Source organism: Podarcis cretensis (assembly GCF_951804945.1).
Source record: "Podarcis cretensis genome assembly, chromosome: 17".
Taxonomy (NCBI): domain Eukaryota; kingdom Metazoa; phylum Chordata; class Lepidosauria; order Squamata; family Lacertidae; genus Podarcis; species Podarcis cretensis.
Window position 1 is genome coordinate 40,971,318 of NC_137187.1, and position 22,252 is coordinate 40,993,569.

General features: G+C 50.4%; 1 protein-coding gene across 5 annotated transcripts; it reads right to left on the reverse strand.

Moving 5' to 3' along the window:
* Positions 1 to 1,056: 1,056 nt before the first annotated feature.
* Positions 1,057 to 22,117, reverse strand: RIBC1 (RIB43A domain with coiled-coils 1). 5 transcript variants are annotated; one of them, XM_079958766.1, is made up of 8 exons: positions 21,977 to 22,117; positions 20,301 to 20,431; positions 18,771 to 18,852; positions 5,682 to 6,026; positions 3,356 to 3,474; positions 2,859 to 3,125; positions 1,745 to 1,911; positions 1,057 to 1,403 (listed from the first exon to the last, which is right to left on the reverse strand). In XM_079958766.1, exons 2-8 carry the CDS (start codon positions 20,415 to 20,417, stop codon positions 1,322 to 1,324), a joined length of 1,179 nt encoding a protein of 392 aa, XP_079814892.1. In that variant the 5' UTR covers positions 20,418 to 20,431; positions 21,977 to 22,117; the 3' UTR covers positions 1,057 to 1,321. The 5 variants fall into 5 exon arrangements, with proteins under 5 accessions (XP_079814892.1, XP_079814894.1, XP_079814893.1 ...); XM_079958768.1 differs by having other exon boundaries at positions 2,898 to 3,125; positions 21,977 to 22,116; XM_079958767.1 differs by having other exon boundaries at positions 20,301 to 20,425; positions 21,977 to 22,114.
* Between the last annotated feature and the right edge of the window lie 135 nt (positions 22,118 to 22,252).

Here is a 22,252-nt window from a genome sequence, read left to right on the forward strand (position 1 = left end):
CTGTGATTATGTTTGGTGTTGATCTTCTTTGTCTCTTTTACTCAGTCTATGATGAGGATAACATGCATGTGCAACACACACACACAAAAATCTGAGAGTGAAGGAAAGCAAAGTCTTACTAAATCAAATTGTGCAAATAAAGTAGGCAACTTATTTCTAAAGCTTTCAAATTATTTAGAGCTCTTGGGGGGGGGAATAGCAGTAGTAGTGTGGAGTAGCAAAGCAAGTCAGGAAGTATGAAAGGAAGAGTGGTAGTTAGAGGGGAGTATGTTAGTGTGGGGCAGTGAAGTCCTATACCCTGGCTATGACCACGACCAGTTTATCCTGCCTGTTCTCTGGTTTCTGAATTATAAAACTCAGATACCAGACTTCTGTAGCTTTTCCTGGCTACAGAAGTCTGGTATCTGAGTTTTATAATCCAGAAATCAGATAGTGTTGCTGCCCATGAAAGCTGAGAACCGCAGCTTATGGGGGCAGAGTGGCTTTCTGGACTCCAGCCTTAGTCTTGCTACTGCATAACTGCAAGCACCAGCAAGTATGGTCAGGCCCTGCTGAATTTGTTTTTAGCTTGCAGGCATTAACATACAATAAAGGGGTTTTATTATACTTTATATTGTATGGCAATGATGATGAGGTGTATGTTTGTATACCACCCTTCATCCAAAGATCACAAGGCTGTTCAGAACATAATGTATTTTATATACACTTGTTCACTGCTTAGATATTTTATATTAAGAATTTATGAATTCTTAAAATAATGTTGAGAGCAAGAAGCTGACAGTGCAGTTTGCCCCGATGGCTTTGATCTTGTATTTCTTGGCTGTTGTGGATAAGCAAACCATTCTGAGCTAAACCACCTGCGGATCCCAGAAATACTAGCACCTGATCTTGAGGAAAAGCTGTATAGAGATGTTCCCTTGGAGTTCCACATTCTGTTGTTAAGGCACTCTGTTCTGTGATGTGTGTGCAAAACAAACCACCCTAGCCCCTTACTCTAATTCTATTCTCTGAGGACCCATTCACACATTAGGGAAGCCGATTCACTCTACACTTCACTTAACAATCATATGGTAAGACATTTATGCAAAGTAGCTTGCCATGTGGTTGGGCAACATTTTACACTGGTATAGACATCCACGTGGAGCGGTCTTCAGGCAATAACATGGAAACTCTGGTCTAACAAACATCAGTTGCTTTGTCCTTGTAATTCTACATTACAGCCAGCAGATGACTCCCTTTGTAAATACTGCACAAAAAATACTTTACTGAAAGCAAAGCCTTCATTCCAGCCAGATTTGGAACTGGGTTTGTTATGCTTCAGTCAGCGGCTGCTAGTGTTAAACTGCAAGTGGTACTGGGCTGTGGGTACATTGGAGTAGACCTCTTTCTCCATATACTGTAAACTGTAAAACAAAGAACAGAAGTGTGTTCAGTGGAAATGTTTGTCACTTCATTAGTGCCAAGGAAGAGTCAGCCTTGGCGTCTGTTTTCAGTAGCAGGATGTAACCTAGGAAGAAAAGATGAAAATGCCTCTGAATATGTGCCTAATGCATCTCCCTCACCTCTGGATCACAACAAAGAGTAGTAAGGATTAGGGGGAAGAAAGGCATTGAGTGCAGGTGGTGGTGCTTCTAGACAAAGCTCAGCCTGTCCTTCAGGGTACCTGCAATTCTCTACCTGAGGAGGGTGCCTCATTTCCAGCTTCCGGGGGCAGGGAGGAATCTTTCATCCTTGGCCTACTCACTTTGACTTCTGTGCATCCGCCAGATCCTGGTTGTAGGCATCCAGGCTCTTCCTCAGCTGCTGGCGGAAATTCTGCTCCTGCTGCTCCATCTCCATGGCGGCACGGCCAGCCAACTCCCGCTGCCGGTCCCATTCAGCCTCCTGCTGCTGCTCTTCTTCCCGCAGCCTCTAATAGAGTGGGAGAGAATAGGCTCAGGCATAATGCGGCTGATAGAAGTGAAAACTATTTCACCCCTGGGTAAAATCTCTACTCTTGCTACAAGCTCACAAGCCACTGGTCTCTCAACCGTTACCAAACCCCCTCAAATGTTAATATGGAGTTGGTACTGTCCTCCCTTACAGGGCTGTTGTAAGGTGTTCTTGAGTTAAGCAATGTAAAAGCTGAACTGTGATTTATATTTTGTATTTTGAACTGTGATTTATATTTTATATATATATTGAGAGGGAAACAGAACCTTTGTAACATTCCAGCTGCCTACATCTGTCACTTCCTACTGGCATAGGAAAGTACCATTAGAAGCTCAGAAGGATGGAAAGATAAGACTCTGATCTTTCATCTGGGAAAGAAACACCATCCAAAATTTTGTAAACCCCCCCCCCAAAGCATAACAGAGGAATTCAACATAGCACCAAGTGGGGTGGGTGTGCACAGAACAAGGTCTGCTTGCGCAACAGGACTTCCCATCTCCTTCCCCTGTGTGCCCCCTAAACCTACTTTGGGGGTTCCTCCAACTCTCCAAAGCAGATTTAGGGGGTTGATGGGGTCCCACCGCGTGTGTGGCCCTCATTCCATGCATGCAATAACTTAGTTGAATCCCACAATAAGGAAAATGCTCTTAAAATACAGAGATAAGGGCTGTGCTTAGGCCAATGTACCTGCTGCTCTCTTCTCTCCTACATAATGGACCATTCTTGAGCTTACAAGGGAAAGCATTCCATGTTACTTAGCTCCACTGTGCTCTGGACAGGTAATGGATTGCCACCTAGTGTACACACACCTTGCATATTATGCAAAGACCTACCTACTCATCTGTATTGCCCATGTCAGCACATTCCCATCATTTTCTGGACATCCTCTTAGTTGAATTAGTTACGAAGGAACTTGTGTAACTCACAAGCTTTCTTGCTGCAGCATCAGCTATGCCGCCACTTGCCTGCTTCTCCTTACACTGCTGCTCCTGTGCTTTCCGCACAGCCTCCACTTCTGCAGAGGTCATCCCCTTCCAGCGGTCTGTGATCACACGGTGTGGGCCCACAAGGCTTTTGGCGATGTCAGGGTTTTCTGTCAGGAGGTCACCTGTCAGGTGGTTGTAGATTTCTGCATAGTTATTGTCCTGCTCACGCTGCTGGGCCAGACGCTGCTGCTCAGCAACCTCTGCAGCCTGGTTTGGGAAAGGAGTAGATGGGAAGCTGTTGCATCTAAAGCCTTGTGCTCATGTCTTTCTAGCCCAGCCTTTCCCAACTTGGTACTCACCACATGTGTGCACTACAACTTCCACTAGCCCCGGTCAGCATGCCCAGTGATCAGGGATGATGGAAGTTGGGAGTCCAAAACATCTGGAGGTTGAAGAACGATGCAGATGAATAGCTAATTAATATAGGAAGATGGTACCTGGGCTCGATTAAAGTCAGCTATTGCCATGGCTTTGGCCTTGCGACACTCTTCCTCCAAACGTGCCAGTTCCAGGGCTCGTAGGTCCAGCTCTATCCTCTTTTTGTCCTCCAGGCTGTCTACAAGGAAAGCAGGTGTTCTGGCATGCAGTCAAGCTATGTACACACACACCTGATCCTCCCATAAGGCAAAGTGAGGCAGTAGATTTGGAATGGCATAAGAGTAGCAGAATGGGAGACAGACACATCTGTGTTGCTTTGCAGCTCCAAACTGTTTCAGTAGGGCTTGTGATGCTGGTAGTAAGTTAAGTGATGACTTCCTTCTCCAGTTCCAACAGTGGAAGACTGGTCAAGGAGAAACATGGTCACTGCTTGCATTAGCACCTGTTGTTGACTAGACAAGCCAGTGCTCTAACTTAACAGCGTACCACTGAGCTAACAGCAGAACATGAGAAGGCCATGTCAAAGCAGGGGATCAGCCCTATAGTAGGACAGGCAATTCCCAATCATTCCAAGATACTGCATGCACCAGCCTGCCCTGCCTCCTTGTGGTGCCAAAAATAGCACGGGGATCCGTGGTTGTGTATGTGCCGATTGTGCTGGTCTGTGCTCACTTTTGAACAGTACTAGCACACACCTGGCCAAGAAACATACACCAGAGAGTTAGTTGACTACTATGCCTCTATCTAGAACAGGGGTTCTTAACATGGGATCCATGGATTGGCATCGGGGGGGGGGGGGTCTGTGTCAGGCACAATAAAGATAAGAAAGAAAATGTTTCCAGTGCAATGAAATAAATTGTTCACAAAATTGTGTGTGTTGATTTCTACCTACACCCTAAAGGTAAAGGTAAAGGTACCCCTGCCCGTACGGGCCAGTCTTGACAGACTCTGGGGTTGTGCGCCCATCTCACTTAAGAGGCCAGGGGCCAGCGCTGTCCGGAGACACTTCCGGGTCACGTGGCCAGCGTGACATCGCTGCTCTGGCGAGCCAGAGCCGCACACGGAAACGCCGTTTACCTTCCCGCTGGTAAGCGGTCCCTATTTATCTACTTGCACCCAGAGGTGCTTTCGAACTGCTAGGTTGGCAGGCGCTGGGACCGAGCAGCGGGAGCGCACCCCGCCGCAGGGATTCGAACCGCCGACCTTTCGATCGGCAAGCCCTAGGCGCTGAGGCTTTAACCCACAGCGCCACCTGCGTCCCCACCTACACCCTACAACATAGTAAATAAAGATGTTGTAAATAGGCAAGCAAGTTTCCCAGGACTGGGTGAAGCTGAAAAGTGTTCACCCAAGCCTGGGAAAACCCCCGCCTCCAGCAGGACCACTGGGTCCAAGGGAGGCATTGTCGCCATCACGCAACAGCACCCAACCTGGCGGTAAGTGTCATTACATACCCACCGTGCCCTTATTTTTATTCAGTGCCCCCCCATTGCGCCTGAGGCTACTATCACCCCTCTGAATCGTTCCAGCGCTCCCCAGGGGTGGTATCACCCACTTTGGGAAAGACTGTTCTTAAAGATTCACCTCCAACTTATCAGTCCAGTTGGGTAAATCTTTTTTTTAAAAAAGCAAAAATATATATTGATACTTATACAAAAATATACACCCATTACAAAGTATATTTCTATAATATACTGAGATAAAACAGCTACTTAGTCTAAAAGAACAAAGTCAGAAGAAAGAAAAGGAAAGGAGAAACTTAAAGAATGAGAAAATGAGAGAAAAGGAAAAGAAACCTAAAGAAAGATGAAGAAGAAGAAAATAAAAGGACTTCCAGCTCTATGTTATGCAGCTACATATAATCATTCCTTAAGAGCAAAACTGGTATTCCAGTTGGGTAAATCTTGTTGGTGCCAAAAATATGAATGGGAGAATTCTTGGATGCCAAGACCCAGTTTTGGGGCAAGAACTCTTTGGTGAGAGAACCCCAGCAGGAATTTAAAGTCATAAAATACATAGCAAAGTAACGCATGGAAATGCTTGTAGAAAATGCAGGAGTTCCTTCATTTCCAACTTCTGAGTAATACAAACGGTCTTAAGAAGAGCTTAAGGGAAACAAATAAAGCTTGCAGTTCTACATTTTCACCCAGAACTGAGGCCAAGTATGTCGCAGGGAAACTGGGTGTGCAGAATGATTTACTCCACCTGAGGCACTTGAGTGTCTTGGGCAGGGCCAATGCTGGGACTAGCTAGATGTTATTCTCCACATTCCTTTGTCAACCACAGTAGCTGCATGGCCTCCTCCCACACAACACCAGCTTCGCACTCCTGTGTCCCCAAGCAAAGGATCTCGAGGGCATTTCACACACCCCATCCTGAACATACCAGCATATTTACGGTCAGCAAGGTCCTTCTCCCGTTCACTTCTCTGCTCCTCCAGGATGCGTTTGTTCTGCTCCTTTAGAAGTTTTTGCCGAGCGTTCGCATTCAGGTCCTCACCAGCAAAGCGCTGCATGCTAGAAGGGCCACAGCGAGGGTCATCGTCACTCACGCGGGCTGGGTGGCCTTTGCGTGCCGCCTCTGGGTCATGGATGTCCCACTCCCGGCGCATGGAGGGCTGTTGCTCCCGCTCGCGAAAATCCAAGACAGCCTGGTGAAGCTGCTTTTTCCGTTGGCGCTCCTCTTCTTCCAGCATTTGTGCAATCTTGTCGCACTGCACCCGATCTGCATCTGCATAAGAACAGCACAGGATGCTGTTAGTCGTTGCTCTGTCTGCCTCATGAAAAAGAACTGACTGACAAACCTGGAGATATAAAGGGAACAAGACAAGGATGTCCATTATCACCATTATTGTTTACCGTATTGGCCCAAATATTAGACGCACCCGCAAATGAGACACACCTTTAAAATTCAAGGCTTATTTGCAGATGCAAGCCGCCTCCCGGCATTACCGCCTCCTGGCACTACCTCAGCAAACCAGCACCAGGGGGAGGCTTGGGAGCGGCAGGCAAGCTGCGCGCCCTTGCCTCATGCTCCTGGGCTGCTTCCGGGGGGGGGGGGAGCCGTGCAGTAAGGTCGCAAATATAAGCCGCACTTTAACTTTTCATGGCCGGAATTTGGAAAAATACGTGTGCCTTATATTCAGGCCAATACGGTATATTGATTTTGGAAATGTGCAGAAAGCAAAGAAATTGGAGTTCGAGTTGGGCATCAGATATACAAACTTAGGGCTTTTGCAGATGATGTGGTATTATTTGTTGATAATCCTTTGGATAAAATGAAGATAGTATCAAGGGAGATAAAACTATTTGGAGACCTAGTTCCTTTCTATATAAACAAAGACAAAACTGAAATCCTAGCAAAAAATCTGACACATCAAGAGAAAGAGGGTTCAGTCTTGGGAGGGACTGCTGTCTCCCCTCCTCTGAGGACTGCTGCTACTGCTACAGCAACAAAGAGGATAGCAGAGAGTTCTGCAGGGACCAGGTCCCTGGGCAGGCAGGCACAGTGGGAACAGCTACTGCTCCAGTTGAGCATCAACCAGCTGCTGGGGCAGCGTTACAAAGCCTGCTTGCCCTGAATTCCACCTACCTGCCCCTGCAGTCCCTCCTTGGGGACTGCCATCTCCCCCCACTCGGAGGACTCCTGCTGCTGCTGCTGCTGCTGCTGCTGAGAGGGGGGTGGATGGCTGCTGGGGCAGTTGCTGGGGGGGGGGTCATCCCTTTGAGTGTCACACTTTGAGGGTGGGATGAAGGTGTGGGCCAGCCCCTTGTGTTAAAGTCATTATTTTAATGGGGATGGGATTTTTATTTGTATTGGGGTTGTTTTAAAGTGTTTTTACTTGTATTGTACTGTATCTTTTTTCAGTTGCTTATTTTGTTTTAAGGGGGAGGGCAGGGCTGCCTGGGAGTGGGCCCAAGTTAACAGAATGGCTGGGGCAGGTTCCACTGGGTAGATGTACACCCAATCTCAGTGATCACTGATAGGAGGAGGAGTTGTGCTAGGACCAGACCATGTCATTACTGAGGAGGCAGGTTTAGTCATTGTTTGAAGGCTATCCCTGCCTCTGGGTCAGGTCATGACCAGAAGGATACCGGAATCAACAAGGGAGACCCACATGACCTTAAGGTGTTGCTGTGCAATGCCAGGTCAATGATCCACAAGACTACGGCCATCCATGACTTAATCGTGGATAGAGGAATTGACTTTGCATTTGTAACAGAGACTTGGTTGGACCTGGCAGATGGGCCTGTTCCTGCCGCTGCTTGTCTGCCAGGTTTCTCATACAGACAGCAACCCAGGTCATGTGGGTGGGGAGGGGGGCTTGCAGTGATTTTTGGAAGTAATTAGCTGACACCAGGCATCCTATTGGGAAGACCCAGTTTTCTGAGTGCATATTCTAGCCACAGACATGCCTTAGACCTGGTGTTCACCTCTGTGAAATGTGGGTGATTTGACACTAAGTAAAAGTGGAAAAAAAAGAAATGCCATGGTCGAATCACTTCCTGGTGCAACTAGACTTCTCTGCGAACCTTCCCCTCCGCAGGGAGGTAAGACTGATTTAGATGAACCCTGCCACTTAATGGATTTGAACAGGAGTGCTAGGGGATGTTTTATCCCATGTTGATGGCCTCTCAGCCTGGTGGCCCACTGGAATGCGGAGTTAACCAGGGCTATCGACTGTTTGGCTCTGAAGTGCCCTCTCCGATTACATGGAGCCTGGACAGCCCTGTGGTTTTCCCCAGAGCTGAGGGTGATGAAACAATCGTGGAGATGTCTAGAGTGCTGGTGGTGGAAACTCTTCTGAATTGGACCAAACACAGGTTAGAGCTCAACATATTTAGAACATCAGTTTGTGTAAATTTACCAAAACATTTACCTGTGTGACACAGAATCAATTTGATGCACCATCAGAAAATCCAGTGTCATGGTAAAAGAAACACGCACTGAGTTCCAACATAGGAAGACAGTCATGTTCAGGCTACATTTCTGCAGGTATACCAAAATTGATGCCAGTGAGTTTAACACCTGACAGTACCATAATTCATCATTCAGATATTAACTATCTTGTTAGCTAAAAGCAGGCCCAAACTTCCCAATGAAATACTTATAAGTTTTATGTTGATTAAAATCATTCTTCATTTTAAAGAATTTATTTTTTCCTGTTTTTTGTGTACTACAAATACAATATGTGCAGTGTGCATAGGAATTCATTCATATGTTTTTCCAAAATATAGTCCAGCCCCCACAAGGACTGAGGGACAGTGAACCGGCCCCCGGCTGAAAAAGGTTGAGGACCGCTGGTCTAGAGGGGCTGGGAGCTGGGGGCACTGTTATACAGTGGTTCCGCTAGTACCTCTTGGGTCGTGCCCAGGAAGTGGTGTTGGGGGATGAATGTTCAGACTCCTGGGCTCTCACTTGTGAGGTGCCTCAGGGCTCTGTCCTCTCCCCCATGCTTTTCATCATCTATATGAAAACGCTGGGAGAGATCATCAGGGAATTTGGGTGGGTGTTCACCAGTATGCAGATGTCAAGATACTGTCAGTGGCTCCTGGCTGGTTGCCCAGGAAAGTATAAAAACAAGGGAAAGTATCTAACAGTCCTTTTTTATTTCAATCTTTACAGAGAGAGGCTACCCAGCCTCTTGGATAATGGTGTTGTCCCAAGTGAATCTCCACACACCCCATCTCTCCCACTTCCTCATTCATCAACATCATCACCTCTTCTACGGGTGCTGCTACGTGTCCTCTGTCTTTGAGTTCTTTGCTCTCCTACCTGTAAGGCTCACTGGGTTCTGGGAGATGGAGGGTCTGGAATGTTTTCTAATGACAGTGTGTCAGCCAGGTGTTGCTCTGGCTCTCCCATGATTTCCCAACTTTCCCCCTCATTGCCTCTGAGCTGCAACCTCCCTCAAACCCCTGCTGCAAATCTATACTGTCTTCCTCTTCCTCCTCCCTGGGAGGGTCGGGATGGGGAGGCTGTCTCCACCACTCCTCCTCTGCCCAGTCCCTGACAGCAGATGATACCCAGCTCTACCTCTCTTTCAAATCAGAAGGTGGTGAATGTCCTGTGTGAATGCCTGGAGGCAGTTGGAAGATGGATGGCAGCTAACAGATTGAATCCTGACAATACAGAAGTACTGTTTGGGGGGGGCAGGGAGTGGTTGTGGGGGACTCCCTGGTCTGAATGGGGTAACTGTGCCCCTGAAGGGCCAGGTGTGCAGCCTGGGAGTCATTTTCGACTAACAGCTGTCCATGGAGGCGCAGGTCAATTCTGTGTCCAGGGCAGCTGCTTACCAGCTCCATCTGGTACGCAGGCTGAGACCCTACCTGCCCGCAGACTGTCTTCCCAGAGTGGTGCATATCCTGCTTGGACTACTGCAATGTGCTCTACATGGGGCTACCTTTGAAGGTGACCTGAAAACTACAACTAATCCAGAATGTGGCCGCCCTGACCATATAACACCAGTCCTGAAGGACCAACATTGACTCCCAGTATGTTTCCAAGCATAATTCAAAGTGTTGGTGCTGATCTTTAAACTACAACTAATATAGAATGTGGCAGCTAGGCTGGTGACTGGGAGTGGCCACCAGGACCATATAACACTGGTCCTAAAGGATCTTCACTGGCTCCCAGTATGTTTCCAAGAAAAATTAAAAATGTTGGTCCTGTATACCTGAAGGAGCGTCTCCACCCCCATCATTCAGCTTGGACACTGAGGTCCTCTGAGGGTCTTCTGCTGGTTCCCTCACTCCAAGAAGTAAAGTTACAGGGAACCAGGCAGAGGGCCTTCTCGGCAGTGGCACCCTCTCTGTGGAATGTCCTGTCATTTGTTGTTAAGGAAATGAACAACTATCTGACTTTTAGAAACCTCTGAAGGCAGCCCTGTATCAGGAGGTTTTGAATATTTGAGGTTTTACTATGTTTTTATATGTACTGTAAGCTGCCCAGTGTGGCAGGGGTATAAATAATAAAATGATGATGATGATTAAATGGACATTAGAGTGGAGAAAAGGGTGAAATATTTGAGTATTTGGTTAACAAATAAAACACATCACTTTTTCAGAATAACTATGTTAAAGTATGGAACAAGGTAAAACAAGACTTAGCAAGATGGGGAAGGATGAAAATCTCACTATTAGGAAGAGTTTCAGCTATTAAGACAAATGTATTACTGAATATGCTGTTTATAGTTTAGATTACAGTGGTATCTCGGGTTACATATGTGTCAGGGGTTCAGGAGCAGAGGCACAGGGGAGAGAGAGAGTGGAGAGCGAAGGGGAACAATCCGAGGGCAGCGTAGGGGAGTATGACAGTGGGCCGAGAGATTCCATGAGCTTCTCCAGCGATTCGGAAGATTCCCAGAAGGGGGCACCGATGGCCAGGGCAAGGGGGGTCCCGGGAAGGACGCACCAGAAGCAAGGGGCCAGCGGCGACTCCCAAAGCAGCAGCTGGAGATCGGCACCAGCTTCCCCACCAGGGCGTAGCGGGGGGGAAGAGTCCCATGCGTCAGGGCCGGCTTCCCCTCCAGTGGGGAGAGAAGATGAGGCAGGGCTGACCACGCCCCTATCGCTGAGTGAGGGAACGGAGGGGAAGTCAGACCCAGCCAACCCCCCCGAAGGGGGAAGCAGTGACAGGAGCAGTGTAACGGTCAGGGGGAAGGTTGCCGGCTGGGCGCACGCGCCAAGTTCAAATGTACAGGAGCGCGGGACAGCAGGGAGGTCGGATTGGGAGCCAGGTCCTAAAGCACGCCGGAAACAGGGGGAAGAATCCGGGGAATCAGCATCAGAAGAGTCCAGAAAGGGCAACACCCCAGAGGGCAGAAGGACCCAGAGGAGAAAGGAGCAGAGGAGGAGGTGGAGCAAGGCTAGGGTCTTGAACTGGTGTCGAGGGGGAGGAGATTCAGATGGAGCTTCAGCGGTTTAGGGTTGAGACGTAGAGCTGCACGCCGCGGCTTTGAAATGGAAACTGAACCTTAATAAAGACTTTTGTATATAGCAAGAACTGGCGTTGGTCCTTTGTGAGCTGGGACCTTGGGCAGCTCTGACAGTAAGCTCCATCTCAAAAAAACCTTCGCAGCGTGAGTTGGCGCAGCGAGGGGCAAAACTTGGTGTTTTGCGAGCTCACGAAGATCGGGAAGGATGGCTACAGAGGAGAAAGTGACAGCCCTGCAAGAAGCAGTCACGAGGCTTTCCATGGAAGTAGCAGCATCCAGAAAGAGAGAGGAGGAAGCAGTAGCGTTCTGCCAGGATCTGCAAACCAGGTGGGAACGTTTGAGCAAGGAGGGGCTGCCAGCTCCCAAGCCGGAGGGGATTGGCCTCGGGAAGAGGGGGGGCAGCATCGTATCCCATTTCGACGGGAACCTGCAGCAGTATCCTAACTTCAGAGCAGACATAGTTTACGCGCTCAATTTGCTTCGGAAAGACTTTAGAGATGAGGAGGAGAAAGTGGGGTTCATATTAACTGACCTGCATGGGGAGGCTAAATCGTGGCTGCGGAATTTATGGCGCGAAGATGACCCCGCCCTCAAAGATTCTACAGCTTTTATCAAGGCTATGGACGCTTGTTTTAAATCAACGGTTGATGTGGATGTGGCCAGGAGGGAAATGCATGGGTTGAAGCAGGGGAAAGCCACTGTGAGACAATATCACTCCCGCTTTCTTGCGTTGGTAAATGCGCTGGGCTGGGAGAAAGACTCAGCTGCCGTCCGAGACCTGTTCTGGGAGGGGCTGAATGGGGCTGTGAAGGATGAAATTGCGAGGGGGGAGAGACCTAACAGCACCACGGAAGTCGTCCAAAGAGCGCTGGCGATAGGGGTGCGTCTGGAAGAACGTCCTTGGAGCAAGGATGACGGACGTTTGGGACGCACACCAGCCAGATCAACTCCTTTCCTACCCAGAGAGACAGCGCGCGCCCAGTCCACGCCTCCACTGGGTGGGGGAGAAGAGCCGATGGAGATAGGTGGTGCCAGGGCTCAGACAGCGACCAGAGCCCAAACACCAGGAGCAGTAAAGGCAAAGCCTCCTAGAGGGAGCAGGAAGTGTTACATCTGCGACAGTGCACAGCACATGGCCAAGGAGTGCCCCCAGAGGCTCCAAAAGCACACTGCAGCCTCAGCAACAGTAAAAGGAACAGTTCAGCAGGAGCAACAACTACAGGGAAACGACGAAGCCTGGCTGGAGGCAGAGGCACTGGGGCCCAGCCAGGCGAGTCAGTGAAGCAGTCCCCAGAGATTTTACAGCCTACAGACCCACTCCCGCCCAAACCGGTGGTGCAACTCACTGCATCGCTCCAGCTACCCAATGGACTAACTATGGAAGTGCCCATTACCATTGACTCTGGTAGTAATGCAGACTTTATAGGAGCGGATTTCATCAAGCAACATAGCATAGCGCTCCTGCCAGCCACGATGCCCCTGAAAGTAGTCACGGTCGATGGAAGAGAATTGCTGGGAGGACAGGTGGTACAGCAAACGCCGCCAATGGTGATGCGCATTGGAAATCACCGGGAAGTCATCAGCTTCAATGTCACCCACCTGTCAGACACACCCATAGTATTAGGCATGAGTTGGCTGCACAGGCACAGCCCGGCATTAGCATGGTACCAGCGTCAATTGACCTTCTGCTCCTCCTACTGCGCAGAACACTGCATCCTGACTAGCCAGGAGGACGAGGGGCAGGAAGAAGACCCGCAGCTACACTTAGGCATGCTGCAAGCGGTACCCCACAAGTACAAGGCGTTTTTAGAGGTCTTCTGCGAAAAGGAAGCGGACAAGCTGCCTCCCCACAGGTCCTACGACTGCAAGATTGACCTCCTGCCGGGGGCGACGCTGCCGACTGGGAAACTGTATTCCATGTCTGAGGACGAACTGCAAGAACTCAGGGAGTTCATAGATCACAACTTGAAGCGGGGATTCATCCAAGAATCCAAAGCAGTGGGGGGCAGTCCCGTGTTTTTCGTGAAGAAAAAAGACACGCCCCAAAAGAGGCTTGTAGTTGATTACAGGGTCATAAATTCGAGGACGAAGCCCACGGCATTCCCCGTGCCCAAGATCGACGACCTACTCGCGACGGTGAGGAAGGGACGCATCTTCACCAAGCTGGATCTTCGAGGAGCGTACAACCTCATACGTGTGCGGGAGGGCGATGAGTGGAAGACAGCCATGTTTACGCCTTTGGGCACCTATGAATACCGAGTTATGCCATTTGGTTTACAAAATGGCTCCCATTGTTTCCAAGCCTTCATGCACCACGTGCTAGCGGGACTCCTCTACAAGAAGTGCGTCTGCTTCCTAGACGACATCCTGATTTTCTCGGAATCGCAGGAGGCTCACGAGAGAGTCGTCAAGGAAGTCCTGCAGAGACTACGGGAGCACAGACTTTACGCCAAACTGGAGAAATGCCAGTTTGACATGACGGAGGTGGATTTCCTGGGCTACAAGCTGTCCGACAAGGGACTCGCCATGGACAGCACCAAGGTCCGATCGGTGTTGGACTGGAAGAGCCCGCGCAATCGGAAGGAGGTCCAGAAGTTCGTCGGCTTCGCCAACTTTTATCGCAAGTTCATCAAGGGGTTCACGATGGAGACGGCAGCCATCACGGACACCCTCAGCTCCAAGAAGAAGTTCACCTGGACGGACCAGGCGGAGCAGTCCTTTCAGAGACTCAAGCGTCTCTTCGCGTCCGAAGAACAGCTGCTACACGTCAACCCCAGCAAACCAATGAGGGTTGAGACGGACGCCTCGGACAGAGCGGTGGGGGCGGTCCTGCTGCAGCAAGATCCGCGAGGGGACTGGAGGCCGTGCGCATTCTACTCCAGAAAACTCAGCAAGTCAGAACAGAACTACACCATCTGGGACAGGGAGTTGCTGGCCATTCATGCAGCCTTCAAAGCATGGCGGCACTTCCTCATCGGGGCCAAACGCACGGTGCAGGTCCGCACGGACCATAAGAACCTGGAGTACTGGCGCACGGCGCGGTTCCTGAACCAGAGACACGTCCGCTGGGCGGAGTTCTTTGCGGATTTCGACTTCAGGATAGAATACATCCCGGGAGACAACAACGTCATGGCGGATGCGCTATCCAGGAAGCCGCAGTATCTCGAGGAAGCGGCACCGGTGGCGGCCAAGCACATTTTCGCACCGAAAGCGTGGGCGTGCGCTTCAGCTATCGTGGACCTGGACGCGGTACGTCGCGCGCTGCAGGTGGATTCGTTCGCACAATCCAAGATGGAGGAGGTGCGAAGAGGCACTGCGAAGGATGACGAGTTCCAGATACGCGACGGACTGCTCATCTGCAAAGGGGCCCTCTACGTGCCGGGAGACGACCTCCGCGCGAAAGTGCTGCAGCAGTTACACGACGCGCCCAGCGCTGGGCATTTCGGCAAGGACAAGACGGCGGAATTAGTAGCCAGAGACTTTTGGTGGCCCAAGATGAGGGGAGAAGTCGCGGATTACGTCACTAGGTGTGACACATGCCAAAGGGCCAAACCAGTACACAGGCCGCCGGCGGGACTGTTGGAACCACTACAGACGCCGCTCGGACCGTGGGAGAAAGTGGCCCTGGACTTTGTCACAGATCTGCCCAGTTCGCGAGGCAAAACAGCGGTACTCGTGGTCGTAGACCTGTTCACCAAGATGGTGCATTTCATTCCTTGCGCGAAGGTGGCCACAGCGGAACAGACAGCCAAGCTGTTCATAGACCCCGTCTTCAAGGTTCACGGAATACCGCGGTCCATCCGGTCCGACCGGGGTCGTCAATTCATCTCGAGCTTTTGACAGAAGCTGCTGGGCATCCTGAACGTCAAGATCAACTTAGCGTCGGCTCGCCACCCGCAGACCAACGGACAAGCGGAGAGGGTCAACGCCATCATGCAGCAGTACCTGAGATGCTACGCGAATCAACAGCCCTCGACCTGGGTGGACTATCTACCGCTGGCCGAGTTTGCCTACAACAACACGAAGCACGTGTCCACGGGGGTGACACCGTTCTTCGCCAATAATGGACGGCATCCCAGAACCTTCCCGGGATTAGAAAAAGTGGAGGAGGGGGACACACAGGGAGCAGAGGCTTGGGCAGAGGAATTGCGGGAGGTCCACGAGCAGCTCCGAAGGAATTTAGAACTAGCAAAGCAAGCATACAAGGTGCAGGAAGACAGGCACAGGAGAGTCGGGGAAGACATCCAGTTGGGGACTGGGTCTGGTTAGCAGCCCAGGCAGTGCCGGCCAGGACGTTAGCTAAGAAGAAGCTCAGACACAAACAGCTAGGGCCTTACCAAGTCGAGGCACAGATCAATCCGGTAGCCTTCCGGTTGACACTCCCGGAGGGCTCCAGAATGCACCAGGTCTTTCATAGATCAGTGCTCACACCCTACAAGGAACCCCACAGGTTCCAGGCACCAGGGAACGCACCAGACCCACCCCGCAAATCGCCAACGGGGGGGGGTCACCGAGAGCAGGGCCACTCAACGAGGTCATGGAGATTTTGGACTCGAGATGGGGGGAAGAGGGGGTTGAATATCTCCTCGCCAGGGAAGGTACCCCGGCCAGCGCCAACAGCTGGGTACCGTACTACGTGGTGGAGGAGCACTACCTCAAAGACGAGTTCCATGCACTCTTCCCACACAGACCTATGCCGGCAGATTATTTCGACGAATATCTTTTCACACCCACACTTTCAGCCAGCACGTTCCAGGGGTTCTCATCAGATGAGGAACCAGCACCCGACACACGCTCCCCGGAGGGATCACTCTCGGGGTCTGTTACAGACCGCTCTTATTGGTGGGACGATCAACCGGAGGTGGGGTGGAGCAGGGAACTGCTGAAGGGGCCTTGGCAGGCAGCATCCCCCGAGGCGACCGGGGGGGGAGACGGACATGGACGTGTTGGGGGAGGATCCTGGGTTCGAGCACAGCTGCAGAGAGATGGAAGCAGAGATCAACGTCGACGAGCCCATTCCGGACTGGCCGGACCCAGCCGGCCAGCTGCACACCAGAGGGGAAGAACTGTATCCCGCACTCACCCCCACAACACTGGAGCACCCAGAACCCGCATCCGAAGAGGGGGAGGGGGGAAGGGGGGCTTCGAGGGGGGGATATGTGTCAGGGGTTCAGGAGCAGAGGCACAGGGGAGAGAGAGAGCGGAGAGCGAAGGGGAACAATCCAAGGGCAGCGTAGGGGAGTATGACAGTGGGCCGAGAGATTCCATGAGCTTCTCCAGCGATTCGGAAGATTCCCAGAAGGGGGCACCGATGGCCAGGGCAAGGGGGGTCCCGGGAAGGACGCACCAGAAGCAAGGGGCCAGCGGCGACTCCCAAAGCAGCAGCTGGAGATCGGCACCAGCTTCCCCACCAGGGCATAGCGGGGGGGAAGAGTCCCATGCGTCAGGGCCGGCTTCCCCTCCAGTGGGAAGAGAAGATGAGGCAGGGCTGACCACGCCTCTATCGCTGAGTGAGGGAACGGAGGGGAAGTCAGACCCAGCCAACCCCCCCGAAGGGGGAAGCAGTGACAGGAGCAGTGTAACGGTCAGGAGGAAGGTGGCCGGGTGGGCGCGCGCGCCAAGTTCAAATGTACAGGCGCGCGGGACAGCAGGGCGGTCGGATTGGGAGCCAGGTCCTAAAGCACGCCGGAGGCAGGGGGAAGAATCCGGGGACTCTTCAGCATCAGAAGAGTCCAGAAAGGGCAACACCCCGGCGGGCAGACGGACCCAGAGGAGGAGAGAACAACGGAAGGGGTGGAGTAAGGCTAGAGTCTTAAACTGGTGTCGAGGGGGAGGAGATTCAGATGGAGCTTCAGCGGTCTAGGGTTGAGACGTAGAGCTGCACGCCGCGGCTTTGAAATGGAAACTGAACCTTAATAAAGACTTTTGTATATAGCAAGAACTGGCGTTGGTCCTTTGTGAGCTGGGACCTTGGGCAGCTCTGACAATATGCTTCAGGTTACATACGCTTCAGGTTACAGACTCCGCTAACCCAGAAATAGTACCTTGGGTTAAGAACTTTGCTTCAGGATGAGAACAGAAATCGTGCTCTGGCGGTGCGGCAGCAGCAGGAGGCCCCATTAGTTAAAGTGGTGCTTCAGAGCTGCCCAAGGTCCCAGCTCACAGAGGACCAACGCCAGGTCGTGGTTATATACAAAAGTCTTTATTGAAGTTCAGTTTCCATTCCAAAGCCGTAGCGCGCAGCTCTACGTCTTAAACCCTAGACCGCCGAAGCTCCGTCTGAGTCTCCTCCCCCTAGACACCAGTTTAAGACTCTAGCCTTACTCCACCTCTTCCGTTGTTCTCTCCTCCTCTGGGTCCGTCTGCCCGCCGGGGTGTTGCCCTTTCTGGACTCTTCTGATGCTGAAGAGTCCCCGGATTCTTCCCCCTCCCTCCGGCGTGCTTTAGGACCTGGCTCCCAATCCGAGCTCCCTGCTGTCCCGCGCGCCTGTACATTTGAACTTGGCGCGCGCGCCCACCCGGCCACCTTCCTCCTGACCGTTACACTGCTCCTGTCACTGCTTCCCCCTTCGGGGGGGCTAGCTGGATCTGACTTCCCCTCCGTTCCCTCACTCAGCGATAGGGGCGTGGTCAGCCCTGACTCATCTTCTCTCCCCACTGGAGGGGAAGCCTGCCCTGACACATGGGGCTCTTCCCCCCCGCTACGCTCTGGTGGGGAAACTGGTCCCGATCTCCAGCTGCTGCTTTGGGAGTCGCTGCTGGCCCCTAGCTTCTGGTGCGTCCCTCCCGGGACCCCCCTTGCCCTGGCCATCGGAGCCCCCTTCTGTGAATCTTCCGATTCGCTGGGGAGGCTCATGGAATCTCTCGGGCCACTGTCATCTTCCCCTACGCTGCCCTCAGATTCTTCCCCTTCGCTCTCCATCTCCCCTCTTCCCTGTGCTTCTGCTCCTGAGCCCCTGACACATACGCTTCAGGTTACAGACTCCGCTAACCCAGAAATAGTACCTTGGGTTAAGAACTTTGCTTCAGGATGAGAACAGAAATCGTGCTCTGGCGGTGCGGCAGCAGCAGGAGGCCCCATTAGTTAAAGTGGTGCTTCAGGTTAAGAACAGTTTCAGATTAAGAACGGACATCCGGAATGAATTAAGTACTTAACCCGAGGTACCACTGTATACCGATTATTGGTAATGTGAGGTAATTCAAATAATGGCAAAGAGGGTTATCAAAATTTATCTGGCGGGGAAAAAACCAAGGATTAAATTTAAAATATTAACAGATCTTAAAGAAAGACGTAGATTCAAGCTGCCAGATTTAAAATTAAACTATGAAGCTGCCTGTTTGATACGATCAAAAGAGTGGATATATTTTTAAAAATGCAAACCCCGCTGAGGTTGATGCATTTCATTCTGCCCGACCTCCTGCACTTTCTTTCATTTGAATTTAACTGTTGGGGAAACTGACTTGCTCAGGCCCCAGACCAATGCCCGGGGACAAGTGAGATAAATGACTTCACAGCGAAATGGAGCAGAAACACTTACCGAAAGCTTCATCACGTCGTTTCTCTGCAATTTCTCTGAGTTTTCGCTCTTCCACCTGGGTCTTCAAACCTTCCACATCCACCTTAAAAGTGACATTACAAGTTAATTGCTGCATCGGATGTGGCTGTTTCAGAAGCAAACAGAATGCAGGATTTTGCATGCTGTCCTCTCAAATAAAGACAACAAAGAACATGCAGGAACCTGAAAGATGCAATGGCATAAGCTCTCCTATTTCATGTCAGCTAGTTTAGAATATAGCTTTGATGCTGCTGACCAGAACTATTTGGCTTCTATCTTTCTGTACCAGCTTTGCTGATTTCTGGTTCATTACTGGGCTCAAGTCAAAATGCTGTTTTTACATTTAAAGCCCCAAATGGCTTAGGATAAAGAAGGACCACCCGCTACCACATTAGTCTGCCTGTTCTCACAGCTCCTCTGGTAGGACCTGCTACATGTCCTACCACCAACTGATGCAACAGAATAGGGTCTGGTTTTACCTAATTTCCTGCTGCTTTTGGTTATTTTTTTATCTGCTATCCTGGCTTTTTGTGTGTGGTTATGCTTCAATATTTTTACTTGCTTTATTTTTTGCTGTAAGCTGCCTTAAGTGCCTCTGTCCCCTTTGCTATCAATTATCCTATCTTTCTAACAGATCTGATGCTTTTAAGGCTTAAGGTTTAAGCTTTTGGCCTGCATATATAGAATATACAACCATTGAGCATCTAGACCATGAAATATAGGTGCTCCTGAGGAGTGATCAGGAGTAATCTATTACGTGAAACACTGAGATGAACACTTGTCATCTGTAAATGATGCCTGTAATAATGGAATTACAGAACAGTCCTTGCTTTCACTCATAATACTTCAACCCCTGAAGTTGGAACCTTATTCACGAGATTTTTTGCTGAGAGTTTATTCTTGTATTTATGAATCACTTCCTATGAATCAATTATTTATTGCATTTATATCCCACCTCTTTCTCTAAGGAGCTCAAGGTGGTTCATGGTTCTTCCCCATCTCAACTAAGCCTCACAACAAACCTGTGAGTTAGGTTAGGCTAAGAGGCAGTAAGGTCCCTAAGTGAGTTTCATGGCCAAGTGGGGATTTGAACCAGTTCCTAGTCTGACACTAACCACTGTACCACACTGGCTCTCTCAAAGTGATTAATGTATAGTCCAGATGCCCTTAAGATTTTTGGACTACAGCTCCCATTATCTCCAGCCAGCATAGCAATTAGTCAGGGATGAAGGGAGTTGAAGTTCAAAACATCTAGAAGGCAGCATATTAACTGCCCAAAGCCTAGCCCACATCCCCAATAAATGACCTCTTGCTATGTCTCACTGAACAAGCTGACAAGCTGAAAGCTGAGTAAATTTAGAAAGGAGTGTTCAGGTTAAGATGTCTGTGCACAGGGATTACTTCCTACAGGTATCTCAGTTCTGAGGGATAGTTAAGGAGTCCTTCCCAGAACTTTGAAATCAAGGCAGTCCTCCTAAGAAAACATGGCTCTATAAGCCCTCCATGTCTCACCCCCATCGTGCGATAGCGAGCATTAAAGATGCGGCTCTGTCTTTGCTTCTCCCGGTTCCTGCGGGCTTCAATGGCAGCTGCCTCTTTTATATCTGGCTGGATGTCCACTTTATACATCTTTGCACCTGTAACTGAGGGTTGTGTTTTCTTGTCAGAGGAAGAGAGATTTAAGTTTTTAAGTTTTTAAAGCAGACCCAGCTCCATCCCATTGCTAACTAATCTTATCTGAGTGGTGGGAATAGATACCTAGGCCTGTCTATCTATTCTGGAACAATTTGCAGATAGGTCTTGGATAAGCATGGAATAAGCTTTTCTCCAACATCAGATCTGCCTAGTTTAGCGCTGGGAAACCTTTTCAGCCAGGCGGGCCAGATTCTTATCTGTCCCCACCGCATGGACCAAGCTTGACAGGTGGGTTGCTCTGTCCACCTGTCAAAGCACTTGGGAAGCGTTTCCCAAGTGCATGGCAGCCAGCTAGTTGCGTTGAAACTTCAGTGCGAAGCACTTTGCAAGGCCTCTGCTCAGTGCTTCTCAAGCATTGAGCATATGACTGGCAAAGCTGATTGTGGCAGGGATTGCCTGCATGATCAAGTTCCCCATGGAAGACCATATCTCTACTTCCCACATTTTGTGGTTTGGAGGAAACAACCTTATAAGCCAGAGGTTTCCTAAAGGTGATCTAGTGATTGCTGTCTTCTCCAGTGTTCTAACACAAGACTGCCTTTATTTCAATCCCCCAACAAAGCAAAATGTTGAAAACAATTCACTTTTCCCTTCCTCCCTGGTGGGGAATGGAGGCACTACTTGGGGTCCACTTTAGGTACCAATAAGGGACGCGGGTGGCGGTGTGGTCTAAACCACTAAGCCTAGGGTTTGCTGATCGGAAGGTCGGCGGTTCAAATCCCTGTGACGGGGTGAGCTCCCACTGTTCAGTCCTAGCTCCTGCCAACCTAGTAGTTTGAAAGCACGTCAAAGTGCAAGTAGATAAATAGGTACCACTCCGGCAGGAAGGTAAACGGCGTTTCTGTGCACTGCTCTGGTTCGCCAGAAGCAGCTTAGCCATGCTGGCCACATGACCTGGAAAAACTGTCTGCAGACAAACATTGCCTCCTTCGGCCAGTAAAGTGAGATGAGCGCCGCAACCCCAGAGTCATTCGCGACTGGACTTAACTGTTAGGGATCCTTTACCTTTTTTACCTCTAGGCACCAAAATGTTTTGGGCTGACCCTGGCTGGTGCTGTGCTGTTTTATTGTAGTTATTTGTATGGTTTCAATAGATTTTATATACAGTTTTAATTTTATCAGTGTTCTATTGTTTTTTAACTATTCCCCCCCCCCCCATGTTTTTAGCAGTTCGTGTTTTTATCAATAAACTGCCTTGAGTCCCTGTCAGGGGAAAAAGCAGTGTGCAGACCCTCCAAGTGTCCCTATTTTCCAGGGACCTCCCCGATTTAGAGAAGCTGTTCTGCTTTCTGATTTGATCCCAGAATGTCCCGCTTTTCCTTAGGATGTCCCTATTTTCATCCGTGAAGTGCTGGAGGATGTGCGGCGTGTGTGCGCATATCATATCATATCATATCATATCATATCATATCATATCATATCATATCATATCATATCATATCATATCATATCAATTAGCGCCCTAGACCTCCCAACCGCTGTCCCGCTCTCACCTTCTCTCTCCAGAAGTTTGCGGCCTCCTGGTTGCTATGCCAACAAGCCAGCCTGTTCTGAATTCCGCGTCGATTTATGCAAATTGAGAAGCGGAGGAACCTATCAGCCAAAAGAAAAGGGCCGGCAGGGCGGGAGCGCCTCGGGAAGAGGGAGGAGCCGCGTATGCCAACCCCGAGGGGCCATAGCGCCCTATCAGCTGTCGGCTTTCCCAAGGAGGTGGGACCCGCGGATTGGGAGCAGGCCGGGCGCCGAGTCCTCGCGAGGTTTGGGCGCTC

Coding starts and splice junctions, on each gene's coding strand:
- RIBC1 (XM_079958766.1), bottom strand. CDS start 20,417: ATGTATAAAGTGGACATCCAGCCAGATATAAAAGAGGCAGCTGCCATT. Junction 3,126..3,355: donor CTGACTTTAATCGAGCCCAG/GTACCATCTTCC, acceptor TTCCCAAACCAG/GCTGCAGAGGTTGCTGAGCA. Junction 1,912..2,858: donor ATGCTGCAGCAAGAAAGCTT/GTGAGTTACACA, acceptor CCACTCTATTAG/AGGCTGCGGGAAGAAGAGCA.